Source organism: Dipodomys ordii, unplaced genomic scaffold (genome assembly GCF_000151885.1).
Source record: "Dipodomys ordii isolate 6190 unplaced genomic scaffold, Dord_2.0 Scaffold177, whole genome shotgun sequence".
Lineage (NCBI taxonomy): Eukaryota > Metazoa > Chordata > Mammalia > Rodentia > Heteromyidae > Dipodomys > Dipodomys ordii.
In genome coordinates, this window is record NW_012267393.1 from 817,747 (window position 1) to 838,694 (window position 20,948).

General features: G+C 36.7%; 1 protein-coding gene across 3 annotated transcripts in view; it reads left to right on the forward strand.

Moving 5' to 3' along the window:
- The window catches only part of Rapgef6 (Rap guanine nucleotide exchange factor (GEF) 6), a 147,888-nt gene that overhangs the window by 49,789 nt on the left and 77,151 nt on the right, over positions 1 to 20,948 (forward strand). For all 3 annotated transcript variants that reach the window (XM_013033804.1, XM_013033807.1, XM_013033806.1), the window contains exon 7: positions 20,065 to 20,196. In XM_013033804.1, coding sequence (XP_012889258.1) covers positions 20,065 to 20,196 — 132 coding nt within the window. The remainder of the gene's footprint in view (positions 1 to 20,064; positions 20,197 to 20,948) is intronic.

A 20,948-nucleotide genomic window follows, 5' to 3' on the forward strand; every position in this document is an offset into this window, starting at 1 on the left:
CTCATGCATGCAAGGCAAGCGCTCTACCACTGAGCCACCTTCCCAGCCCCATACATGGCTTTATTAAAAGTTTATTAACTTGTATAAGTTGAACTGTTCATCACTAGAACCAAATCCAATGTGGTCATGGTGAGTTCTCTTTTTAATTGCTTTCGGATTTGATCTAGTATTTATTGACAGTGTTCATGATCTTTATCAGGTGTATTTGACTGTACTTTCCTTTTGTTTTTCTTCTGTGTCCTTACTGGTTTTAATGGTTTTAATCATAAAATGATTTCAAGAGCTCTCTCTCCCTTTGAGTTCTCTGATAGAAGTTTGAAAAGAATTGTTAGCACTAAATAAAAAAATGGAAAAATGAAAGACTGGGAAGTGGATCAGAAGCCATTGAAGGTGGTAGGTGTCACTGGGAGTAGGAGGGCTGAGTAATGGGATGAAAGGATGAATACAGTGGAAGTGGTTTACTCACATGAACTAGAACAGTGAAATCTGTTGGGACGGAAAGAAATGGGATGGGAAAGAGCCATAGGTAAGTGTTTGACACATTGTCTATATGTGTGGGAAGATTACAGTGAAACTCCCCTAATATAGGCTAATCAACTTAAGATTGAAAGAATTGATGTATGTTTTTTTTTTTTTTAAGGTTTGATAAATTTCATCTGGTCCTGGGCTTTTCTTTTTCCTTTTTCTTTTTTGCCAGTCCTGGGGCTTGAACTTAGGGCCTGGGCACTGTCCCTGAGCTTTTGCTCAAGGTGAGCACTCTACCACTTTGAGCTATAGTTCCACTACCAGCCTTTTCTGTGTATGTGGTACTGAGGAATCGAACCCAGGACTTCATGCATGGTAGGCAAGCACTCTACCACTAAACCACATTCCCAGCCCCTGGGCTTTTCTATATTGAGAGTTTGTTGTTGTTTTGCTTTTTTGTTTCTATTTGTGTTTTTAGCCTCATTATTTGATCTTATTTTATTTAGGATTTTTTTTCTGTTGTCAGGGTTTACTTTCTGTAGATTGTTTGTGTCCAAAAACTTATCCACTTTTTATAGATTTTCCAAATTATTGACTTTGCATAATGTCTAATGATCTTTAGTATTTCCTTCTTACTCTTCCCTCACTTTAAACTCAAGCCTTTATGCTTCCCACTTGTAGTGTGCTGGAGCCCTTTTTGCTTTAGTTATTTTTCACGTAAGATCTGCTAACTTTTGTTCATCTTGGCTTCAAACCACAATCTTCTTTTGTCTCTCAACTAGATTGGATTACAGGTATGAGTCACTATACTCAACCATTTTGTATTTCTGTGATGGCAGTTGTAATGTCTCCTTTTTCATCTTTGATTTTATTTGTCTCTAAACATTTTCCTTGGTCTGGGTGTGTGTGGCTTATGCCTGTAATTCTAGCCACTCAGGAAGCTAAGATCTGAGGAGAAAGCCAGAAGAAAAGTTCATGAGATGCTCATCTCCAATTAGAACACCAAAAGACTCGAAGTAGAGGTATGGCTCAAGTGATAGAGTGCTAACCTACCAACAAAAATACTAAGGGAATATTTCAACTTGTTTCCAGTTTTTATTTGCATGGAATATGTTTTTCATCCTTAACATTGCTTCTGTCTTTACTGAAGAAGTAGGCGGCATATTATTAGGTCTTATTTTTCTTACCCATTCATCCAGTCTGTTTTTTTTTAATTGAATAATTTAATTTATTTATAGTTAAGGTAATTGTTGGTAAAGACTTATATAATTTTGTTAATTTTTTCTAATTGTTTTTATGTGAGGTATGGTACTCAGAATCTCAAATCCAGGACCCCTTGTATGTTAGGCAAAAGCTTTCCTGCTAAGCTACATCCCCAGGCCTTGTAATTGTTTTGACTATCCTTTGTCCACATTTTTTTTTTCTGTTGTTTATCTTTGGATTTGTTGGTCTGCTATATTGGCAAGGTTTGGTTCTTTTTGTATTTCTCTTCCTGTATCAGTTCTGACTTGGTTTGATAACCTAATGTGTCTTCATTATGGTGATGTCTTTCCCTAGAAGTTCTAAGTGTCTCCTGTAAGGCTAGTCCCATAGTGAATTCCCTCAGGTTTTGTCTTAGACAATCCTTTCTCCTTTTCTGAAGAATAAGTGTTCTGGGTAGAGCATTCTTGGATAGCAATTATTTTCTTTTATTAAATAAGTGATATCCTGGCCTGTGAGAGATTCCTGCTGTTAGTCTGAAGTGATAACCTTTGGTTTTGGTTTGTTTTTTTTTTTTTTTTGTCAGTATTGGGGCTTGAACTCTGGGTCTGAGCAGTGTCCCTCAGCTCTTCCTCTCAAGGTTAGCACTCTACCACTTGAGCCGCAGCACCACTTCCAGCCTTTTCTGCTTATGTGGTGCTGAAGAATCAAACCCAGGGCCTTATACATGCAAGGCAAGCACTCTACCACTGAGCTACCTTCCCAGCCCCCATGAAGTGATAATCTCATAAGTACCGTGTACTAACCAATTGCGCTACTGGAGCTCTTGAAGTGATAATCTTGAACAGTGACTTGGCACTATTTTGTTGGAGCTTTTAGAATTTCTTGTTTACTTCTAATAGCTTGACTATAATAGGCCACTGCAAAGATCTTTTCTGGTCATATCTGTTTGGAGTCCTATAGGCCACCTGTGTCTAGATGTCCATCTTATTTTTTAATGTAAATATGTAATTGAACATTTTTAAAATATTTTGTTTAACAAAAATCATCCTTTTTGTTTGTGTTTTGTTTTATTAGACAGGGCCTATGTTGCCCAGGCTGGGCTCAAACTCCTGGGCTGGGCTCATGTGGCCATCCTCCTTTATATATATATATATATACGCACACACACGCACACACACACCACAAGCATACACCACTATGACTAGTCCACAGCATATTTACTTACACACACATACACGTAGCACAAGCATACACCACTATGACTAGTCCACAGCATATGTGTGCATAGTGCTCCCCTGTAAATACCATTATTATATTCAGTTCCCTATAGTTGGTCATTAAAGTTGTTTCTTCTATCCATGCTTCTATATCTTAATTGCTTTAGAAAAAAATTACAAGAAGTAGAATTGCCAAATTATATACTGTTTAGTCAGGCACTGGTGGTTCATGCCTGTAATCCTAGCTATGTAGGAGGCTGAGATCTGAGAATCATGGTTCAAAGCCATCCCAGACAAGAAAGTCCAATTAACCAAAGGAAAACTGGAAGTGGCGCAGTAGCTTAAAGTAGTAGCATGCTAGCCTCGAACAAAAGAGCCCAGAGTCATTGCCCAGGCACTGACTTCAAGTGCCATGACCAGCAAAAAAAAAGTGTTACTATTTGGTTCTCCTTGAGAGAGTTGAATTTTGTTCTTCATCTTTTCTCTAGATATCTATGTCTATGCTCATGAATCATTGTGTTCTAACCAACTGTGAGATGAAGATTGTCTTTGGATACAGGGATTTTTCTGAGTACACATGAACAAATAGCTGGCACTCTGCTTGAGATTTTATTTGGTGTTACAACTCTAAGTAAAATGACATTTTTGCATACATAGGTTTGTTTGGTAGTGTTCAGTAGTTGTCTTTACTATTGAGTATTGTCAAGGGTCTGACAAATGATGGGAAGAGTAGAATTAAGTTGTTTCACTTCAGATAAAACTGAATACCAGTGATGATTCTGGGTCAGAAAAGGGTTTTTGACCATGGTACTTTCATTTGCTATTTCTTAAATTTGCAGAATTTGTTTTTATGTATTGGTTTTGTTTTGTTTTTATAAAATTAATTTGTTTCTGCCAATTTAGAAAATACAGTATTCAGAGTTTTTAATTATACTTTTTTTTTTAATTTTTGTGTCCTGGGGTTTGAAATCAGGGCCTATTTGCTCACTTGAGTCATGGTTCTAGTTCCAGCTTTTTGGTGGTTAATTGGAGATGAGTCTCATGGACTTTTCCTGCCCAGGCTGGCTTTGAACCACAATTTTCAGATCTCAGTCTCTTGAATAGCTAGGATTGCACGTGTAAACCACAATTTTCAGATCTCAGCCTCTTGAGTAGCTAGGATTACAGGTGTAAGCCACTGGCTTAAGAATTTTATTTTCTTAGAACCTGTGGGGCACAAAACCCACTGAGCGATACTGCTACCCTTCTTTTCTGTGGTTATTTTTAGGATAGGGTCTTGGTTCCCACCTGGAAATGGAACTGAGCCACATTCTGCCTACTTTAGGCTTCCCATAATTGCTGGAATCATAGACACATAGCACACCCAATTTCCCTCCTTGGAATTGGAGTCTTGAACTTTTTATACGATTCTTCTAATATCTGCTGTCCCTGTAGCCTGCGGTGACAATTGCACATCAGTGAGAGCCCTGCTATGGGTTGAAGCGTGGGATGGCAGGGGTGTGCTACTGCAAAAGGAGTCTTACGAACTTTGCTTAGCAAGTAGGCCTTAAGCTGTAATCCTCTCCTTCTCTACCTCCATGTAGTAATTGCTAAAGAAAGTATTGCTAAAAGAGCACTTTGCATGGTTGTTCAAATTGGCTCAGTTACTAATGTATAGTATAATCTGAATGCTGATGGTTTACTGCCCTTTAGTTTGACTTACTCTGTTTAATTAACTGAACTATTTTGTATTTGGCTTTGAAAGTACTAGGAAATGTATTTAAAATTAAAGAAGAGAAAGCTAGACATGATGGCTCACACTTGTAATCGAAGCTCTACAGAAGACAGATCTGTAGGATTGAAGTTTAAGGCCAACACCACAAAGAGTTAAAAAGACTCCATCTGAACTAACAAAAAATAGCCCTGTGATTGGCACAGGCCTATCATCCCAGCTATAAGGAAACTGTAAATAGGAGGATTGTGATCTAGGCCAATGGAGTGGGGGTGGGGAGGGGATAGACGAACCCTATTCAAAAATCAAAGATAGCAAGGACAGGGATATGCCTAAAGTGGTAAAAGTGCCTGCCTGAAAAGTGCAAAGCCCTTGGATTACCAGAAAAGAGAAATAATGAAAAGGTAATCTCTGTAGTCCAGGAATTTATAGAAATGATAATATTATTGATAGCTTAATTTTAAAGTGAGATTTTATTTTCTTGTCATGATTAGATATGACCTTTTAAATTGTTGTTGAAGAAAATTAGTAGATTTTTTTAAAACAATAAGGTATGTAATATACTTGGCTGGCTCCTAAGTATGCAAAGTATATCCCTGTCTGTGTGTATAAAGAGCCTGGATAGAACCATCCAGAGTAGGGGAAAGTGTAAGCATGGTGGTGCTTTTTATTGTTCCTTCAGATTCACTGGTTCTAATTATAGAAGCTTACATCACCCTCGTTGATAACAGCTTCTCTCTCCCTCTTTGCTTTTTCTTCCTGGATAACTCCCTAAGGATGGATCATATTTCATAGTGCATATGTCTGGCTGGTGGCTTTGGCAGTTTTTTTCTGACAGCATATGGGTGATTGGTTAGTGGACATACATGAGAGTATGCTGAAGCCCAGTGTTTCTTACAAAAAAAGGGGGTGGGGGGTTGGGACCCTGGTTTTCCTTCCTTCAGAAAGACTGAGGATGGATAAGATAGGCACTTTAAACACGAATTCCTCAGGGGCACCTGTGATTAGAGTTAACCATGTCTGATAACGGGAGTCACTTCAGATGTTCACATTAAGCATGGGGGAAAGAGGTTAGAAAGGCTTGCTGTTTTCCTTTACAAGGGTTTGTGTGTTACCTCTGGCCATTGCAATATACTTTATTTTATTTATTTTTCAAAAGTATTACACATTTTATTATGTATTCTGCAGTTTATATTTCAAAGACTAAGTCTAACTAATAAACAGAAATGAGTCTTTATTTTGTTCTTTTCCTTCTTTTCAGTTTGGCTTGTCTAAATTGTAATTATAATGCTTCACTGTGTATATGGAATAAATTGTGTGATTATGTCTGACATTAGTGTAAAGCTGGCTTTGTTATTGTTGGTTTTTTTTTTATTTGGCATAGTAGATATATCTTAAGGTAATTATTCCTTTATCTGTGGTAAGCTTTTCTTTTTAGTGTTATTAGTATTTGAAATAAAAGATTGATTTATATTCAGTTTAGTAATTGTCAGGACTGTACCTTTGTTTTGCTGTATGGTATCATTTCAAATATTCCAGTCTGTATTCTTGTTTGAAAATAATTTATACAGTTAACATAAATTTTGCTAACATTTACATCTTTAGAACAGTATTTTGTAGTGGTTTGAAACTTGGCAAAATCCACACACTGCTTTATGTTGCTCTAGTCTAAAGACTCTTTTAAAGCTAAGGATTTCATCAAGATGGTATGAAATGTCATACGTAGGGAAAACGTATCCTAAACTGGCATCCTGTGGTGATTCTAGGTGGTGTATAGAGCACATCATTTTTTGCTGCATTTCTTCGTTTGAATTGGTAGCATAATGAGATGAAATGATAAAATTCTGATTGTGGATGCAAGTGAAATAGTTTATATACTTAGTCAAATATTTTTAATAATTTGATAAATTACCATTTTCATCAGTAGTATTTATTCAGTATTTGAAAGGTTAAGTCACCATTTCTGAAGAAGCAGTATAGTATGTGTAATCTCTTCAGAATGCTGATGAATTCATAAGCTGAGTATAAGATTTGGCCTGCTTGTTACTTTTGATGGTATTGTTGCATAGGGAGATTTTGCATGATAGATTCCCCATACCATTTTCTAGAATTGCAAACACTATGAGATGATTGGCAGAACAAGGAAAGGGATGATGTCATGTTAGTTTACAAGCCAAACTGAAGGAAGAGACTGGTTCTTTTACTGAACTGGTGTAGAGTACTGGGGGTCTAACATATGGCAATAGCGGATTGCATTTCACTCATCCAGTGAGTGAAATGCAATTTTTTTTTTTTAAGCAGCTAAGCGAGACTGTCTCCCTTGCTCAACTTGAGGTTCTTCTTTGTGTGGTATCAGTATAGTTTATATATAGAAAGGGAAAAGGTACCCATTCAAATTTGCCTTTTAATTTGTCTGTACTTCATCCTCCTAATACTACAAATGAATATAACTTTGTCTGGCATTGGAACTGTAATATTCTTAATTCTTATTGCCAATTTTCATGTACAAAATGCTTGTCTTTTGGAGATTTATATTTAGCACAAAAAAAACCTGTCTTCATCCGTGTACTAAATGCATGTTTTACATTTAGAAATCTATTCACACTATTTGTATCAATAGTCAGATGAAGATTTCTGTATATATGTAAATTTTGTCTTTTGAAGTTTCTTTGCAAAGAAACGTAAACCTTATGTTTTTGAAAGCCTAAGTTTATAGTCAGATATTTTGAAAGTGTGACTCATCTTTCTTTAGAATATAGTTTTACTTCATTCAAGTCTAGTTTTATAAGTACCAGTGTAATTCAGATTGACATTACAGTATTGTTCACAAAGTAGCTCGGACTTTGCCCAAGGGTATTGATGAACTCACTTTTCTGTATGTATGCCTAATGATGGGATATTTCCCTCCTGTAAGTGGTGTCCTTTGTTATAACGCCTGTCTCTTAGGTTAAATAATCTGATAATTTTTATGTTGAAGCTTTCCCCCCAAAAAACAAAAGTATTAGATGAATAGGAAAAATAGGTATTTGATTTTTTTTCACTGATTATTAGTCTCATAATTTCGTTGTGTGGGTGTGTGTGACTATTTTACCATTGGAAACTATGCAACCATTTTTGGGAGGCACTATTATAAGTGTAAGTGTGTAGGTGGGAGTAGCTGCATCTTGTAGCAGAAACATAATAAGGGTGGATACTAGAAGTACTGTGATTATTCACAGGGGAAAGGCTGTGGCCAGTTTATTTCTCCGTAATTTTTAAGGAAAAATTTGTCAATTTTCTTTGCGTCCAAGCTCATGTTGGTGGTAGCAGGTTTAATCATTTTCTACTCCGATACCCTTTGAGGTTTTTCTGGCTTGTCTCTGTCTAGGAATTGAGCTACAGGAAAGTACCATATTGTGTAAATTATTCTTCCTCAAAGGAATTGATGGCACGCCACAACTGTTGTGCCTGTGGCTTCTTCAGCTTTCCCTTGAAAAATGAAATTATTATTTAAATTAACTATTTACACATAAATCAGTACTTTTAAATGTTTTGGGCATTAATTTAGAGATGACATGAACTGTTCATTACTTGGTAAATAGATTTGTGTGCAGAAACCCCTGAATTAGTAATGCTGTACATACGTGAGAGCTAGACTGCCTTATGTATTTTGGATTGCAGTAGTGTCCCACTAGAGCTATGTATTTTCTCTTGGGAGAACAATGCTGTGTTAAATTTGAACGTTAGGAAACATTGAATGTACAGGATTAAATAACAGTGGATTCTTTTCAAAACTGTGAAATAGAGTACTTGAGCCAATTTTTTTCTTACTTGCAATGTGTCTCATAGAGTAGGGTGTGTTTTGTGTGTACGTGTGTGTGCGCGTGCGTACACGCGCATGTGCATGCCTGTGTGTTTTCAGTAAATTGCTCTTTGGGCTACAGCTGCAGATACAGTAGCCAATTGATCTAATGCAGTTTCCGAAGGCTTTCTGTACAGGTGATGTCATCCTTTTAGCTCTATTCTCCTCCCACTCTCCTTCCTTCTTATTAGATATTTCATCTTACTGCAGAGCATAGAATCAATAGAGGAGCTTTTCCTTAGGGAGCTGCTGTGAAGCAGGCAAGGACAGTAGGAATTAAGACATTAACATATAATCTTGCTTTAGCAAAAGATGGGATGTTTTGTGCTGTATCATATATACATTTTTAATTAGGACAGCCAGATCAAGAGTGCTGGCTTACTGATGCATCAGAACAGAAGCGGTATTGCAGAGCTGTAAAGACTGCATGTGAAAAGAAAATCATTTGACTTTTGGAGATGCTTGGACATTTGACAGCACAGACCTGTTAGAGCATATATTTTTAACTGCCAATTTGCTCAATGGTTGGCTTTTTTTTTTAAGCTAGTGGTTAAAATTGTATAAAGAAGAAACTTTAATCTTCAGGTATAGTATTCTTTCTGGTTTGCCTCTGGTGCAGAAGAATCACTGCAGTGCTTGCTCTACAGAATGAAATAACCTGAAGAAAAAAACAAAGCTGTATTACAGACAAGAATCTGAGAACAGATTTGGTGCATGCCTTACTGTCTTTGACTGATACAGCACTAACTGTCGTGCTACTACTGTGCATGTCTATGCCAGGTGCCTGAGGAAGGACGTGTATACACGTCTGTGTGTTCTTAGTGAGAAATCTAAGCGTCTTTCTTTGCTTAGAAAGTGAACATTTTAATGAGAATTGTTTCAGTTATTTAGAACAATACTCTAACCTTCTGAAAGCTCCTGATTTCAAATTGTAAAAGGGTTTAGAGAAAGCTGCCTTTATATAACACAACAATGGTATATGATTTGTAGAAGGAAACTTAATACAATTTTGTCAACATACTCATCAGTGTGGCTTTGGTTTGAAAAAGAAACTACCCTTTCCAGCCTAGGAAATGGCTTTTCTTGTTCGCTGTTATGCCAATTGTCTTCAGCCGTGGGCGTCTAAAGTAAGTAATTACTATTTCTTATTTTCTTAGAGGTTGATAATTCAGTTGTTAAATTTAAATTGTATTTTAAATTATAAATGAACTTTATTATGCTATTCTGTTTTGTAAACTTTAAAAATTAGAACTACAAAGCAGTCTGAAAAGCTGTCTTATTGACATTTTGTTTTGAATTCAAAACAGTCATTTTGACAATAGCCTTTATAGTCATTTTAAAATTTATCCTTTAATCTACAAACTTAAACTATAGTTCATATGAGGTGTACTCTCCTCAGACTGAATTGTCTGTCATCTGGTTATGGCCATTTCTGTACTAACCTGTGGTCATACTGGTAAATATTAGCTTATACAACATTATTTTACTATTATGGTGCTACCAAATAAATGAGGATTGAATTGTATTTAATGAAGACTGATGATACTTAATGAAATAGGAAGAAAATGCTAAACAAAAAATAATTATGCAAAAATAATTAATATTCTGAAGTATTTTTTTAAGTAGCAATAGATCAACCACTTGTCATTTTAGATATATTAACTCAAAATAGCAAAATGGTAGAATGTTGAAAAACATACACTGTAATTCAATATTTGTATTGTTCATAGTAGCTACTAGTAATGTCTGTAATATGATGCCATTTGAGTTTTCTTTCCTGTCTTACATTAATTTCAAAATATAAAAAGCATGAAATGAAGGGTTTTTGTTTTTATTTTTTTAACTAAATCAGAGAATACTTAAAATTGTAAGAATGATCATAGATCTCTTTCTGTATCTCTTGAATGAAGACAGGCACACAGATACTTCTTTGCAAGGTGTGGATCCGTGTCTTTGTTTAAAGGTTTCCCTGTGATGGTGACTAAGGGAGAAATACTATGACAGCATCATGGTGTACTGTCTTATTTGGCTTAGCTCATTACATATTTTTCCTAAAGGCATTTCATGAAGGTACATTTAAAATGTGCTGTATAGCTGGCAAACAGCTGATTGTAACAGAGCTGAAAGGGAACCTGGGTGTGCTTATTTGTATGTCTATAGAGAGTGGCCCCTTTAATGCAAATGCCACCTGTGGGCCAAGATGATGCTTGTGAGTGGCATTACTATGATTTAAAACTGAGTGGAAGAGAAATAGGTAAAACTTGAATGAACATTAAGAATGAGATACAGGGGTTGTATTATCAACAAAAATAGCCTTTGTAAGTGCTGATCTCCAACTTCTTGATTTAAGATTTAACAAGTACAGGAGTCCTTGAAAATTTAAAAAACCATATTCTAAGATTTCATTAAATGTCAGCAAATACATGAGCATTCTATTCTATCATCAGTACTTTGCTGTGCATATTAAGTATTTATGAGAATAAATGTCTCTTTCCTGTCTCCTCTATCTTTCATGTTACTTTGATTGAATCTTAACTCTTTGCTTAAACACATTAAACTTGTTACTAATTTTTCTTACTTGCTACTTTTGGATTTCTAATGCATTTTACTGTTTCTGTTTTTCTTTTATGATTCATGTATTTTTCCATCCTATTACTTGTATTTCACTACTTCTGAGTTCATTTTCTTGCTAAAGTAAGTTGTGCTGTCAGCAAAGTTCTATGAGGAGATGGCTATTAAGTCCTTTTAGGTCCCAAAGTGCCTTGTTAAAAAATATTTGTTTAGTTTGATAGGAAGTGGAAGTCCAGGGGCTTTTTTCCTTTACCCTTTGAAAAAGTCTTTGTCTTCTGGCATCCAGTGTTGCTGATTATGCTTATTGTAGTTCTTGTTCCTTTAAGTATTGTGTTTTTCTTCTTATTAGTGATTAGTTGTATCTTGGTTTTTTTTATCCTTGATGTCATGACGTTTTGCTAATGATTGTGTGTAATGTTCTGTTTCTCCTTTTTGCTGTTTGGAGGACTCTCCCAAGCTGAAGGTTCTCATTTATCTTCAGTTGTGAGAAGTTCAGTGATTTTTGAAAATTGTACCTCCTCCTTTAATCTCTCTACATCTTTGAAGTCTGGATCTGCCAATAATATCCCTAAACATTTGTTTCCGTTTGAACTTCTGGTTCACTAATTCTTCATTTATAGCTAGTGGAAAAATCACCTTTAAATTTATAAATGTAACCATGTATTTATTATCTTAAATGATGCTTTTTTTCATTTGTTGATTACTTTTCATCTTATGGGTGCTATTTTCTGTTTGCTGTGTTTCTCTAAGAGAGTTGACTTTTTGTTTGTTTGTTTTTTTTTAGTTGAGAGCTTGCTTTCCTGGTCTGGTTGGGTCGTTTGATCGACGTGACTTTACTGGGTAGAAGTGGCATTACTGCTCTGCTTTCTACTTTATTTTAGATGCTCCTATGGTCACTGGTTATTGGAAGATTTGGGCACAGCTAAATCTCTCTTGTTGGCCCTTAACTTTCTTGTGAACCGTGTTTGGCACAGCTCGCTGATTGCTCTCCCTTCCTTAACAGACTAAAAGTCAGAGTCAGCTTCATGACTTGGTGTACTCCCTCTTCCTTTATCTTGTACTGTACTCCCTCTCCAAGTCACTGAGTTCCTTATTTGTGCTCCAATCTGACATGCACTTTTATACTGATTGCTGCTTTTGTCAGCAAGTCTGTCTGCTTTTACTATTTTAAGGGAAGGTATGGTATTTGAACTCGGGGCCTACTTAAGGAGCCATACCTGCGACCCCTCTTTTGCACTGGTTTGTTTTTTTTTGAGATAGGGATCTCACTTTTGTCCCAGCACTGGACTGGACTGTTCTATACTTTCTACCACAGCTGAGATGATAGGTATGCATTCCCACACTTAACCTTCTGTTGAGATGGATTCTCATGGCCTTTGCTGCTTCAGCTGGCCTTGATCCTCTAGTCTTTAGCCTCCCAAGTAGCTAGGGCTACAGATGTGTGCCTCTGGTACCTGACTGCCTACACTTTTAATAAACATGATCTACGAATATTGTTATAAAGCTTCTCTATGGTTTCAAAACATTAAAATGTGCTTGTTAGCCCAAGCAAAAAAAAAAAAAATAGTGAAAACTTGTCTCTGAAAAACAAAAAGAAAACCAAGCCATGGTTTTGCATACCTATAATCTCAGCTACTCAGGAAGGGAAAGTAGGAAGATTTGAATCAAGGCCATCCCATCCCCAGCCAAGTGTGAGACCCTATCTGAAAAATGAAACTGCAAAAGCAGAAGGTCTGGGAACATGGCCCAATGGGTGGAGAGGCCCTGAGTTCACTCTCCAGTATTGCCAAAAAAATAAGAACAAACATGTCTTAGACTTAAGAACTCTAAGACTTACTAATAATTGTGCATTCCCCTCCCAACTCTCAGCTTTCAAAAAAATAATAATGACTGCTTCATATTTCCCTGCAATTTCATATGCTTTAGACATCACACTGTGAGCTCTTGATATGTGTATGTCCAACACGATAGCTATTGTCATGCCTACTTTTTTGTTTTTGTTTTTTAATTAAGATTCTACAGAACAGACTCAACTCTTGTTTTTTGTTTTTTCTTTTTTGGCTGGTCTTGGGGCTTGCACTTTGGGTCTGGACTCTGTCCCTGTACTACTTTTGCTTATGGCTAGTGCTCTACCACTTGAGCCACAGTGCCCATTTCTGGCTTTTTCTGAGTAGTTTATTGGGGATAAGAGTCTCACGGGCTTTCCTGCCTGGTCTGGCTTTGAACTGTGATCCTCAGATCTCAGCCTCCTGAGTAGCTAGGATTATAGGCATGAGCCTCTGGTGCCACACCCAGCTCCAAAGTCTATATTGGAATATATATGTATATATATATGTATGTATGTATGATTTCAATCTCCTTCACTTACTCCAGCTCTGCCCTACCCTTCTTCCTCCCTCCTACTTCTTGTCACCTGACAGTTTTCTGTGTATGTTACTGTCTAGTCTTAGAAGCTCCCTTATAATTATGACCTTTGCTTAAGCCTTAATTAATATCTCCTTTGCCTCATCTATGTGATTTTCTTCTATTTCATCTTGTATGTTTCCAGAGTAATTTTGTGAAAGAGCAAATCTGTTCCAATTGTTCTCTTGCTTATAATTCTTCAGTAGTTCTCTTTTAGTACAGGAAATCCTAGCACTCAAGAATGCCACATCCGGACTGGTAAAGTAGTTCAGTGGTAAAGTGTAACTAGGTTTACTATTTTGAATGGTTCTACATCTTTGTCTGTTTAGAATCTTTAGGCTTGCTAATCCACAGAAGTCATCTTGAACATTATTGTTCCTGTTCTCTACCCAGATAAAAATAGGTCTTTCTAAATTATATTTATTACTGTGATCATTTAAATGTGTGTTTTAATTCCCACACACTAAGGCATTTATTCTTTTTTGCTATACCTTACTTTAGGTCTACACATAAATGATCATTGTCCCACAAATGAGAAATTGTACCACTGAGGATGCCAAAATTTATTTATAGATACAACAAATTAGTATATGGTAGAGCATTTATGTCTTCGTAGAAGGAGTACACAGACTGGAGACTTTGTTATATAGCCAAGACTCATCTTCACTTTTTGGTTAACAACATGATTTCTGGATAGGCAAACTGCTTCTATAATTAAGTAACTCTTAATTTTTTTTTTTGTAAAAGTGATGTACAGAGGGGGTTACAGTTACATAAGTAATGAATACATTTAAAAGTGTCATCTCTTCCCTTATTTTTTCCCAGTTTTTCCCTCCTGACCCCCTTCCTCCTCCACAAGTTGTATAGTTCATTTTCAACATAGTGGCTAGTGAGTAAAACTGCTGAGTTAGTTCACCCTTTGTCCCACCATTTTTGTGCTTCCCCTTCCCCTCCCCCAAACAGATAAACTTAACATACAAAAGGTACAGAAATAAACAGTGACAAAAGGGGAAAAACAGGAGAAGAAAAAAAATGTACAGAAAGTAAAATAAAAAAACCTCTTGTTTTTCTATTTCTTGGAGTTCATTTTCATTTTGATAAGCATAATTTTATAAGATCATATACACATAGCTATTGAGCTCTTGTGATCCTCTCCTAAGATACCTTTCTTTGGTCTCATTGTGTAAATGTTTAGAGTCCTGTTTAATTTATCATGTCCAAATGTAATTTCTTTATTTTACTGTCCATTGGGTTTACTTACAGATTTATATGCATACTGATTGCTACAAATGAGGAAAGCCATGCAACCTATGTTTCTTTAGGTCTGGCTTACTTCACTTAATAATTTTTTTTCCAAGCCTTTCCATTTCCTTACCAATGGGGCAATACCATTCTTTCTGATGGAAGCATAGAATTGCATTGTGTTTGTATGCCACATTTCCTTTATCCACTTGTCCACTGAGGCTCAAAGTTCTCAATGTAAAACAAGAAACCTTTAAAATATTACAGGAAGGGATTGGGAAAATTAGGGTTCATTGGCATGGATCAAAACTTCCTAAGATTCAGAATCACAACAAATCAAAGAGTGGATAAATGAGATTGCACCAAACTGAAAAGTTTCTCCATGGTAAAGGACATAGCTAGCAATAAAAAGCCCACAGAATGGGAGAAGATCTTTATTAGCTATGCATCAGACAAGGACCTCATATCTAAAATATACTTAGAGCTCAAAAACTTAATCCCCCCCCCAAAACCCAAATCCTCAAAAAACAACAACCCAATTAATAAATGGGATGACTGGGGCTGGGAAGGTGGCTCAGTGGTAGAGCACTTGCCTTGCATGCTCGAGGCCCTGGGTTCGATTCCTCAGCACCACATAAGCAAAAAGAAAAAAGCCAGAAGTGGCGCTGTGGCTCAAGTGGTAGAGCGCTAGCCTTGAGCTGAAGAGCTGAGGGACAGCGCCCAGGCCCAGAGTTCAGGCCCCACGACTGGACCCAAAAATAAATAAATAAAAATAAATGGGATGACTTAAAAAGAGACTTCTCAGAACATGTAAGAATGACCAGTAGACACATGAAGAGGTGTTCAATATCTCTGACCATAAAAGAAATGCAAATCAAAACAATATTGAGATTCCTGCCATTATCAAGAAACTAACAATAACAGATGCTGGCAGGGATGTGACTGAAAGAAAAGCTACTACACTGTTGGTGGGAATGTAAACTTGTTCAGCAGTATAGACTAGGTTCCCCAAAAGGCTAAGCATAGAGCTTTCCTATGACCCAGCAGTCTCATTCCTGAGCATTCTATCCAGTTGAACACAAACCAGGCCACACACTAAAGCCACCAGCACAGCCATTTTCATTACAGCATTGTTTACCATAGCCAAGATATGGAATCAAGTAGCCATTCTTTAAAAATTAAGTTTTACTGTAGTTTGAAATTTAGTGATTTTTGGCAAATGATGTTGGAGAAATAGTTTCAAAAATTCATATTTTAAAGTGTCTTGAATGTTCTTAAACTATACATGCCTACATTCCTGCTGATACAGACATATTCAAGTAGAAGTATGTGCATACATGTACATACTGCTTTTAAGTCAGAAGCATTCTTCATAGCCATAGTTTGACTTGGCACTAATTGCCTAGTGAGCACTTCTTGGTTGGACATAGGGGATTATCACAAAACATTTGCTATACTGGTAGCATACTAAGAATATTGGAGAAAAATAAATTTAGAGAATACTGTATGGAACAGATTGAGACTTGTTGAACCTTCCATAAAAATGTATATATATATATATTTTTTTATAAGGCACTGGTGGGAGGAGGGCATAACACAGCATTGCTTCCTAACTTATTCATGGAATTCTTATTTAAATTTTAATCATTTTTCGGTCATTTGTATCTCCTGGAATAGTGTTCTAAGGTAGGTACACGGGTTAGGAAATGTCACTCTGTGTGAAATACAGTATGTGCCTGAGTTGAAATTTCATCTGTTGAGATATCCATGGAAATTTGAGGAGCAATGACAATGTTCAGAAAGCAAACATTAATTCTATAAATATGTGATGAGCAGATATTGTATGCAAAGTAGGCAACAGTATCCCAAGCCTTTGGGAGGGCAATATTAAAATATGTTCGTATATTTGGATATAACAGTTTGAATTTCATATTCAAGGGAGTGGAATGGAACACAAAAATACATACTTCCCCCTGCTCTCTGCTGATGGTTCACACCTATAATTCTAGTTTCTCAATAGGCTAAGGTCCAGGGATCCTGGTTTGAAGCCAGCCTAGGCAGAAAATCCTATAAGACCTTATTTCCAAAATAAAAATAAAGCAAAGATAAAAGAGGCAAAACAACAGTCCTAGAGGCATGGCTTAAGTAGCAGAAAAAGCTGAGTGAGTGTGAAGCCCTGACTTCAAACCCTGGTACCATAAAGAACCAAGGGAGGAAGATGGGATGGAAAAAAAAAAAAAAAGAGGGAGAGACGCAAGGAGAAATGGATTGTTTCTCCCTTCCTCCCCCTGCCCCCCATCCCCTTCCCCCGGTGTATGTGTGTTAATGCTAGGGCTTGAACTCAGGTCCTCAAGCTTTTACTTCGGCTTTTCTGCTCAAAGCTGGTACTTTGCCACTTCAGCTACAATCTGCTGGTTAATTGGAGATAATAGATAATAGTCTTATGGACTCTTCTGCCTGGGCTGGCTTCAAACCATGCTCCTCAGATCTTAGCCTCCTGGGTACCTAGGATTATAGGTACTGGCACTTAGCTCCTGGGTTACACACTTAAAATAGAGGAGCCCATTATTACTGCAGTAAAATCTGAGAAGTGCAGTTATACTTCGCAGAAAACTTTAGTAGCCTATGGGAATGAAATGCAGAATGCCTTGCTTGAATTTGTAATCACATTCTAGCCTCTTTTCTGTGCATCTTTTTCCTTCTGTGTTTATCTACAGTCATCAGTAAATTGTATACTTCTATAGTGTTTGAATTCAAATCCTTCTTGCCCTTGCAGATAAACCTTGGTATTTCTGGACATCTAACCTACAGCAGATTAAATCAGATAATCTATATAAAAGTCATATAAAATACATTTGCTATCATTCACACATGTGCTATATATAAGGAACATCCCATGTTGACTGCAGTCACTATCATCATTCCCATCCCTTAGAGAGGCTGAGGGAAATCCAGCTGAAGTCTGTTATAAGGTTTCCCATGATGTAAAAATCAGGTACTGCTTGCTTATAAATGTGTCTTCACTGTCCATGGAACACCTTGAAAGCTGGACCCATTCATTCCGTTTTCATCTTTATCACCACCTGTCTCTGCTTCCCAAGTAGCTGGGATTAGAGGCATGAGCCACTGCCTTAGGACCGTTTCTATGTTTTTAAATAGTCTTTCTTCTCTTTGTATGACTGATTATTCCGATTTCTTTTCTTTTTTAAGCCCAAGGGCTTGAACTTGGCCTGGGTGTTGTCTAGCACTCTACCACTTAAGCCACATCTCCTATTCTGGCTTTTTTGGTAGTTTAGTGGAGATAAAGAGTTTCACAGATCTTCCTGCCCAGACTGGCTTTGAACCCTGATCCTCAGATCTCAGCCTCTTGAGAAGCTAGGATTACAGGTGTGAGCCACCAGCTCCTGGCATCAGGCATCATTTTTCACTGCATCTCCTTTGTTCCTACCCTTCTCTTAGGATTTATATTTGCTTCCAACAGTTGACTAGAAACACTTGTAATCCTTGGTGATTGTAAAAATCAGTATCAGTTTGCTTTTAGGTAACACTCAGAGTGTAATTCATTCTCCAGGGCCCCCTTCCACTGAAGCTTATCATTGAACATTTGTCCCCTCAACCAGTGGCTCTCAATAGTGTTTTCTCTTTATCTTAATGTCGATTACCTAACCCAACATCAAAGGAGGAAATTCACTGTGTAATTTTTAATGCAATTTTATTGTTACTATTTAGGTGTTGTACAGAGGGATTACCATTTTGTAAGTCAGATAAGAGTACATTTGTTTGTGGACAGTGCACTGTAATTTTTTATTATTTGTACAGAGAGGTTACAATTTCATAAGCTATGAGTACAATGCTTCTTGATCAATGAGTCAGTGTTCTCCCTCATTTTCCCTACTTCCAGCCCTACCCTCAGATTATGTACTTCATTTTTTTATGTAATGTACTTTGGCTCTAATGACTGCATTTGCTCACTCTTTCTCCCTCCATTCATGTGCTCCTCCTTTGCCCTCCCCTCCAGAACATGTTTCATTCTGCTAAACAGTGCATATGTTGTTTAATGGAATTACACCTTTAGATTCCTCCCCTAAGTTTACCATACTTTAGAGAATTTGTGGGTATATGCATAGAGCTCTGCATATGTCTCATGCATGTTTGCATTTTAGATCTATATTCCATATGTGAGAGTAAACATGCACTATGTAATATATGTGTATTTTCTATAATTATATAACTTCTTGAGTTAGTAGAAATCAGCCTTGAATATTTTCTTTTAGAACATACTTGCTTTATTCTGTTCAGTGACAAACAGTACTTTAAAAATTGAATGGGCACCTCTTAAAAAATTGAATGGGCGCCTCTTAATATCCAGAATAGAAAGTTGAAGAGAAATTATTCAGACAAAAGCCATATCTCCTATGAAAACATTCATTACTGTGGACTGCAGTGGTTTCTTCAGTGGAAGAGGGAGTTCTTTTTTACAGTGGTTTCTTCACTTCTGTAGCCCTATTTTATGAAATGGCTATTTTATGGTATGAAATATGTAATCTGCATTTGTGATATGAGTACAATCATATTAAGGATGAAGAGGTGGAGTCCTTTCCTTGTGTATGTTGTATCTCTTTACATATAGCACAGACATTCATTAAGTCATTTTGATCACTAATAAATTCCTCAGTTGCCGACTACAAAGTAAAAAAAAGATGACTAAACATTGTTGGAATCTTGAATGCAGTTACTTTTCCTGCCAGGTGTTGTGCTTTAATCCCAGGCATTGCTATTTTATCTGGTTTTAGCCATAATTTTGTATAATGGGGAGAGGAGAGAGAGAAGACAACAGGGAAAAGAAGAGAAAAGAGATTTCTACTGTATATCACGAAAGCAGCTGATACTTTTGTTTAGAAAAAAGAGAAGCCAGGTTCTTCTAAAATACTATTAGTAATGGCAGCCTGTAGAAAATTATTCCATGGGGGCTGGGAAGGTGGCTCAGTGGTAGAGTGCTTGCCTTGCATGCATGAGACCCTAGGTTCGATTCCTCAGCACCACATAAGCAGAAAAAGCCGAAAGTGGCTCTGTGGCTCAAGTGGTAGAGCACTAGCCTTGAGCTGAAGAGCTGAGGGACAGTACCCAGGCCCAGAGTTCAGGCCCCACGACCGACAAAAAAAAGAAAAAATTATTCCATGGGCTTACTACGTTAGCAATATCTAATAGTTATAGAGTGCTATTGGATTCTTAATTATTTCAAGAATTTTTTTTCTAAAAATGAGAAGTTTAGGTTAGAACAGATTTCTAACCCTTTATGCACAGCAAGGTATGTAGAACAAAAATATGCTGCAGAACTTCCACTATATCAAGAACAATTTTAAAGATACAGTATGACATTTAGAATAACACAGGTTATTTTTCTTCTTCAGCTTCCGGCTGACCTTACCAAGATGCACCTTACAGACAACCCTCACCCACAAGTGACTCACGTGTCCTCTAGTCAGTCTGGTTGTAGCATTGCCAGTGACTCTGGGAGCAGCAGTTTGTCTGATATCTATCAGGTAATACCTTAGGTGGTATGCTGTTCAGGCAGCTTCTTTAAATTTTGCGAATGTCCTGTGCTTATGCCTTACCTTTATCTTTTAACGAGGTTGCTAAATTCAAGCATAAGTTCTTTGGGAAAATATGCAGTAAACATTGTTTTAATATTTAAGAGAAGATCTATCTTTGAGAATTCAGTTTAACCCATTTATATGACTACAGAATTCTTCTGTTTCTTTTGTCCAGGTGCATCTATATTAATACAGAATGATTGCTTGGTTTAAAAATGGTTTTTGAAACAACTGAGCTTAAACTTACAAAAGGTCTTGATTTTTATTTTAATTGTTAAAATCTTCTAAAAGTAGAAGTCATGAGGAAAAATTAAGGTGGTTTTTGTATTGTAAAGGTTTTGTAACGTGAATTAAATACAAAATTCAGAAGTATACTTACAAACTTACCCATTTTTATAAACAGTTGCAAAATAATGAGATTTTCTGAGATGGCTTGTAACAGAAAAAGGGCTCTGGAAACAACCATACACTGAGAATACTCACACAGTCCTGTTGAAATTAAACCAAAAATTACTTTCCAGCTGTTTCATGGTCCTGATAAAGGAATTTCTGTGATGTCTAATTTAGTTGCAATGCCCTATGTCCTGGATCCCAGTGGGTTTTTTTGTCATAGATTATGAATATACAACAAATCACGTTGTTGATGATGTTTTAATGCCAGTCCTAAGTCTTGGACTCAAGACCTAGACACTGTCTCTGAG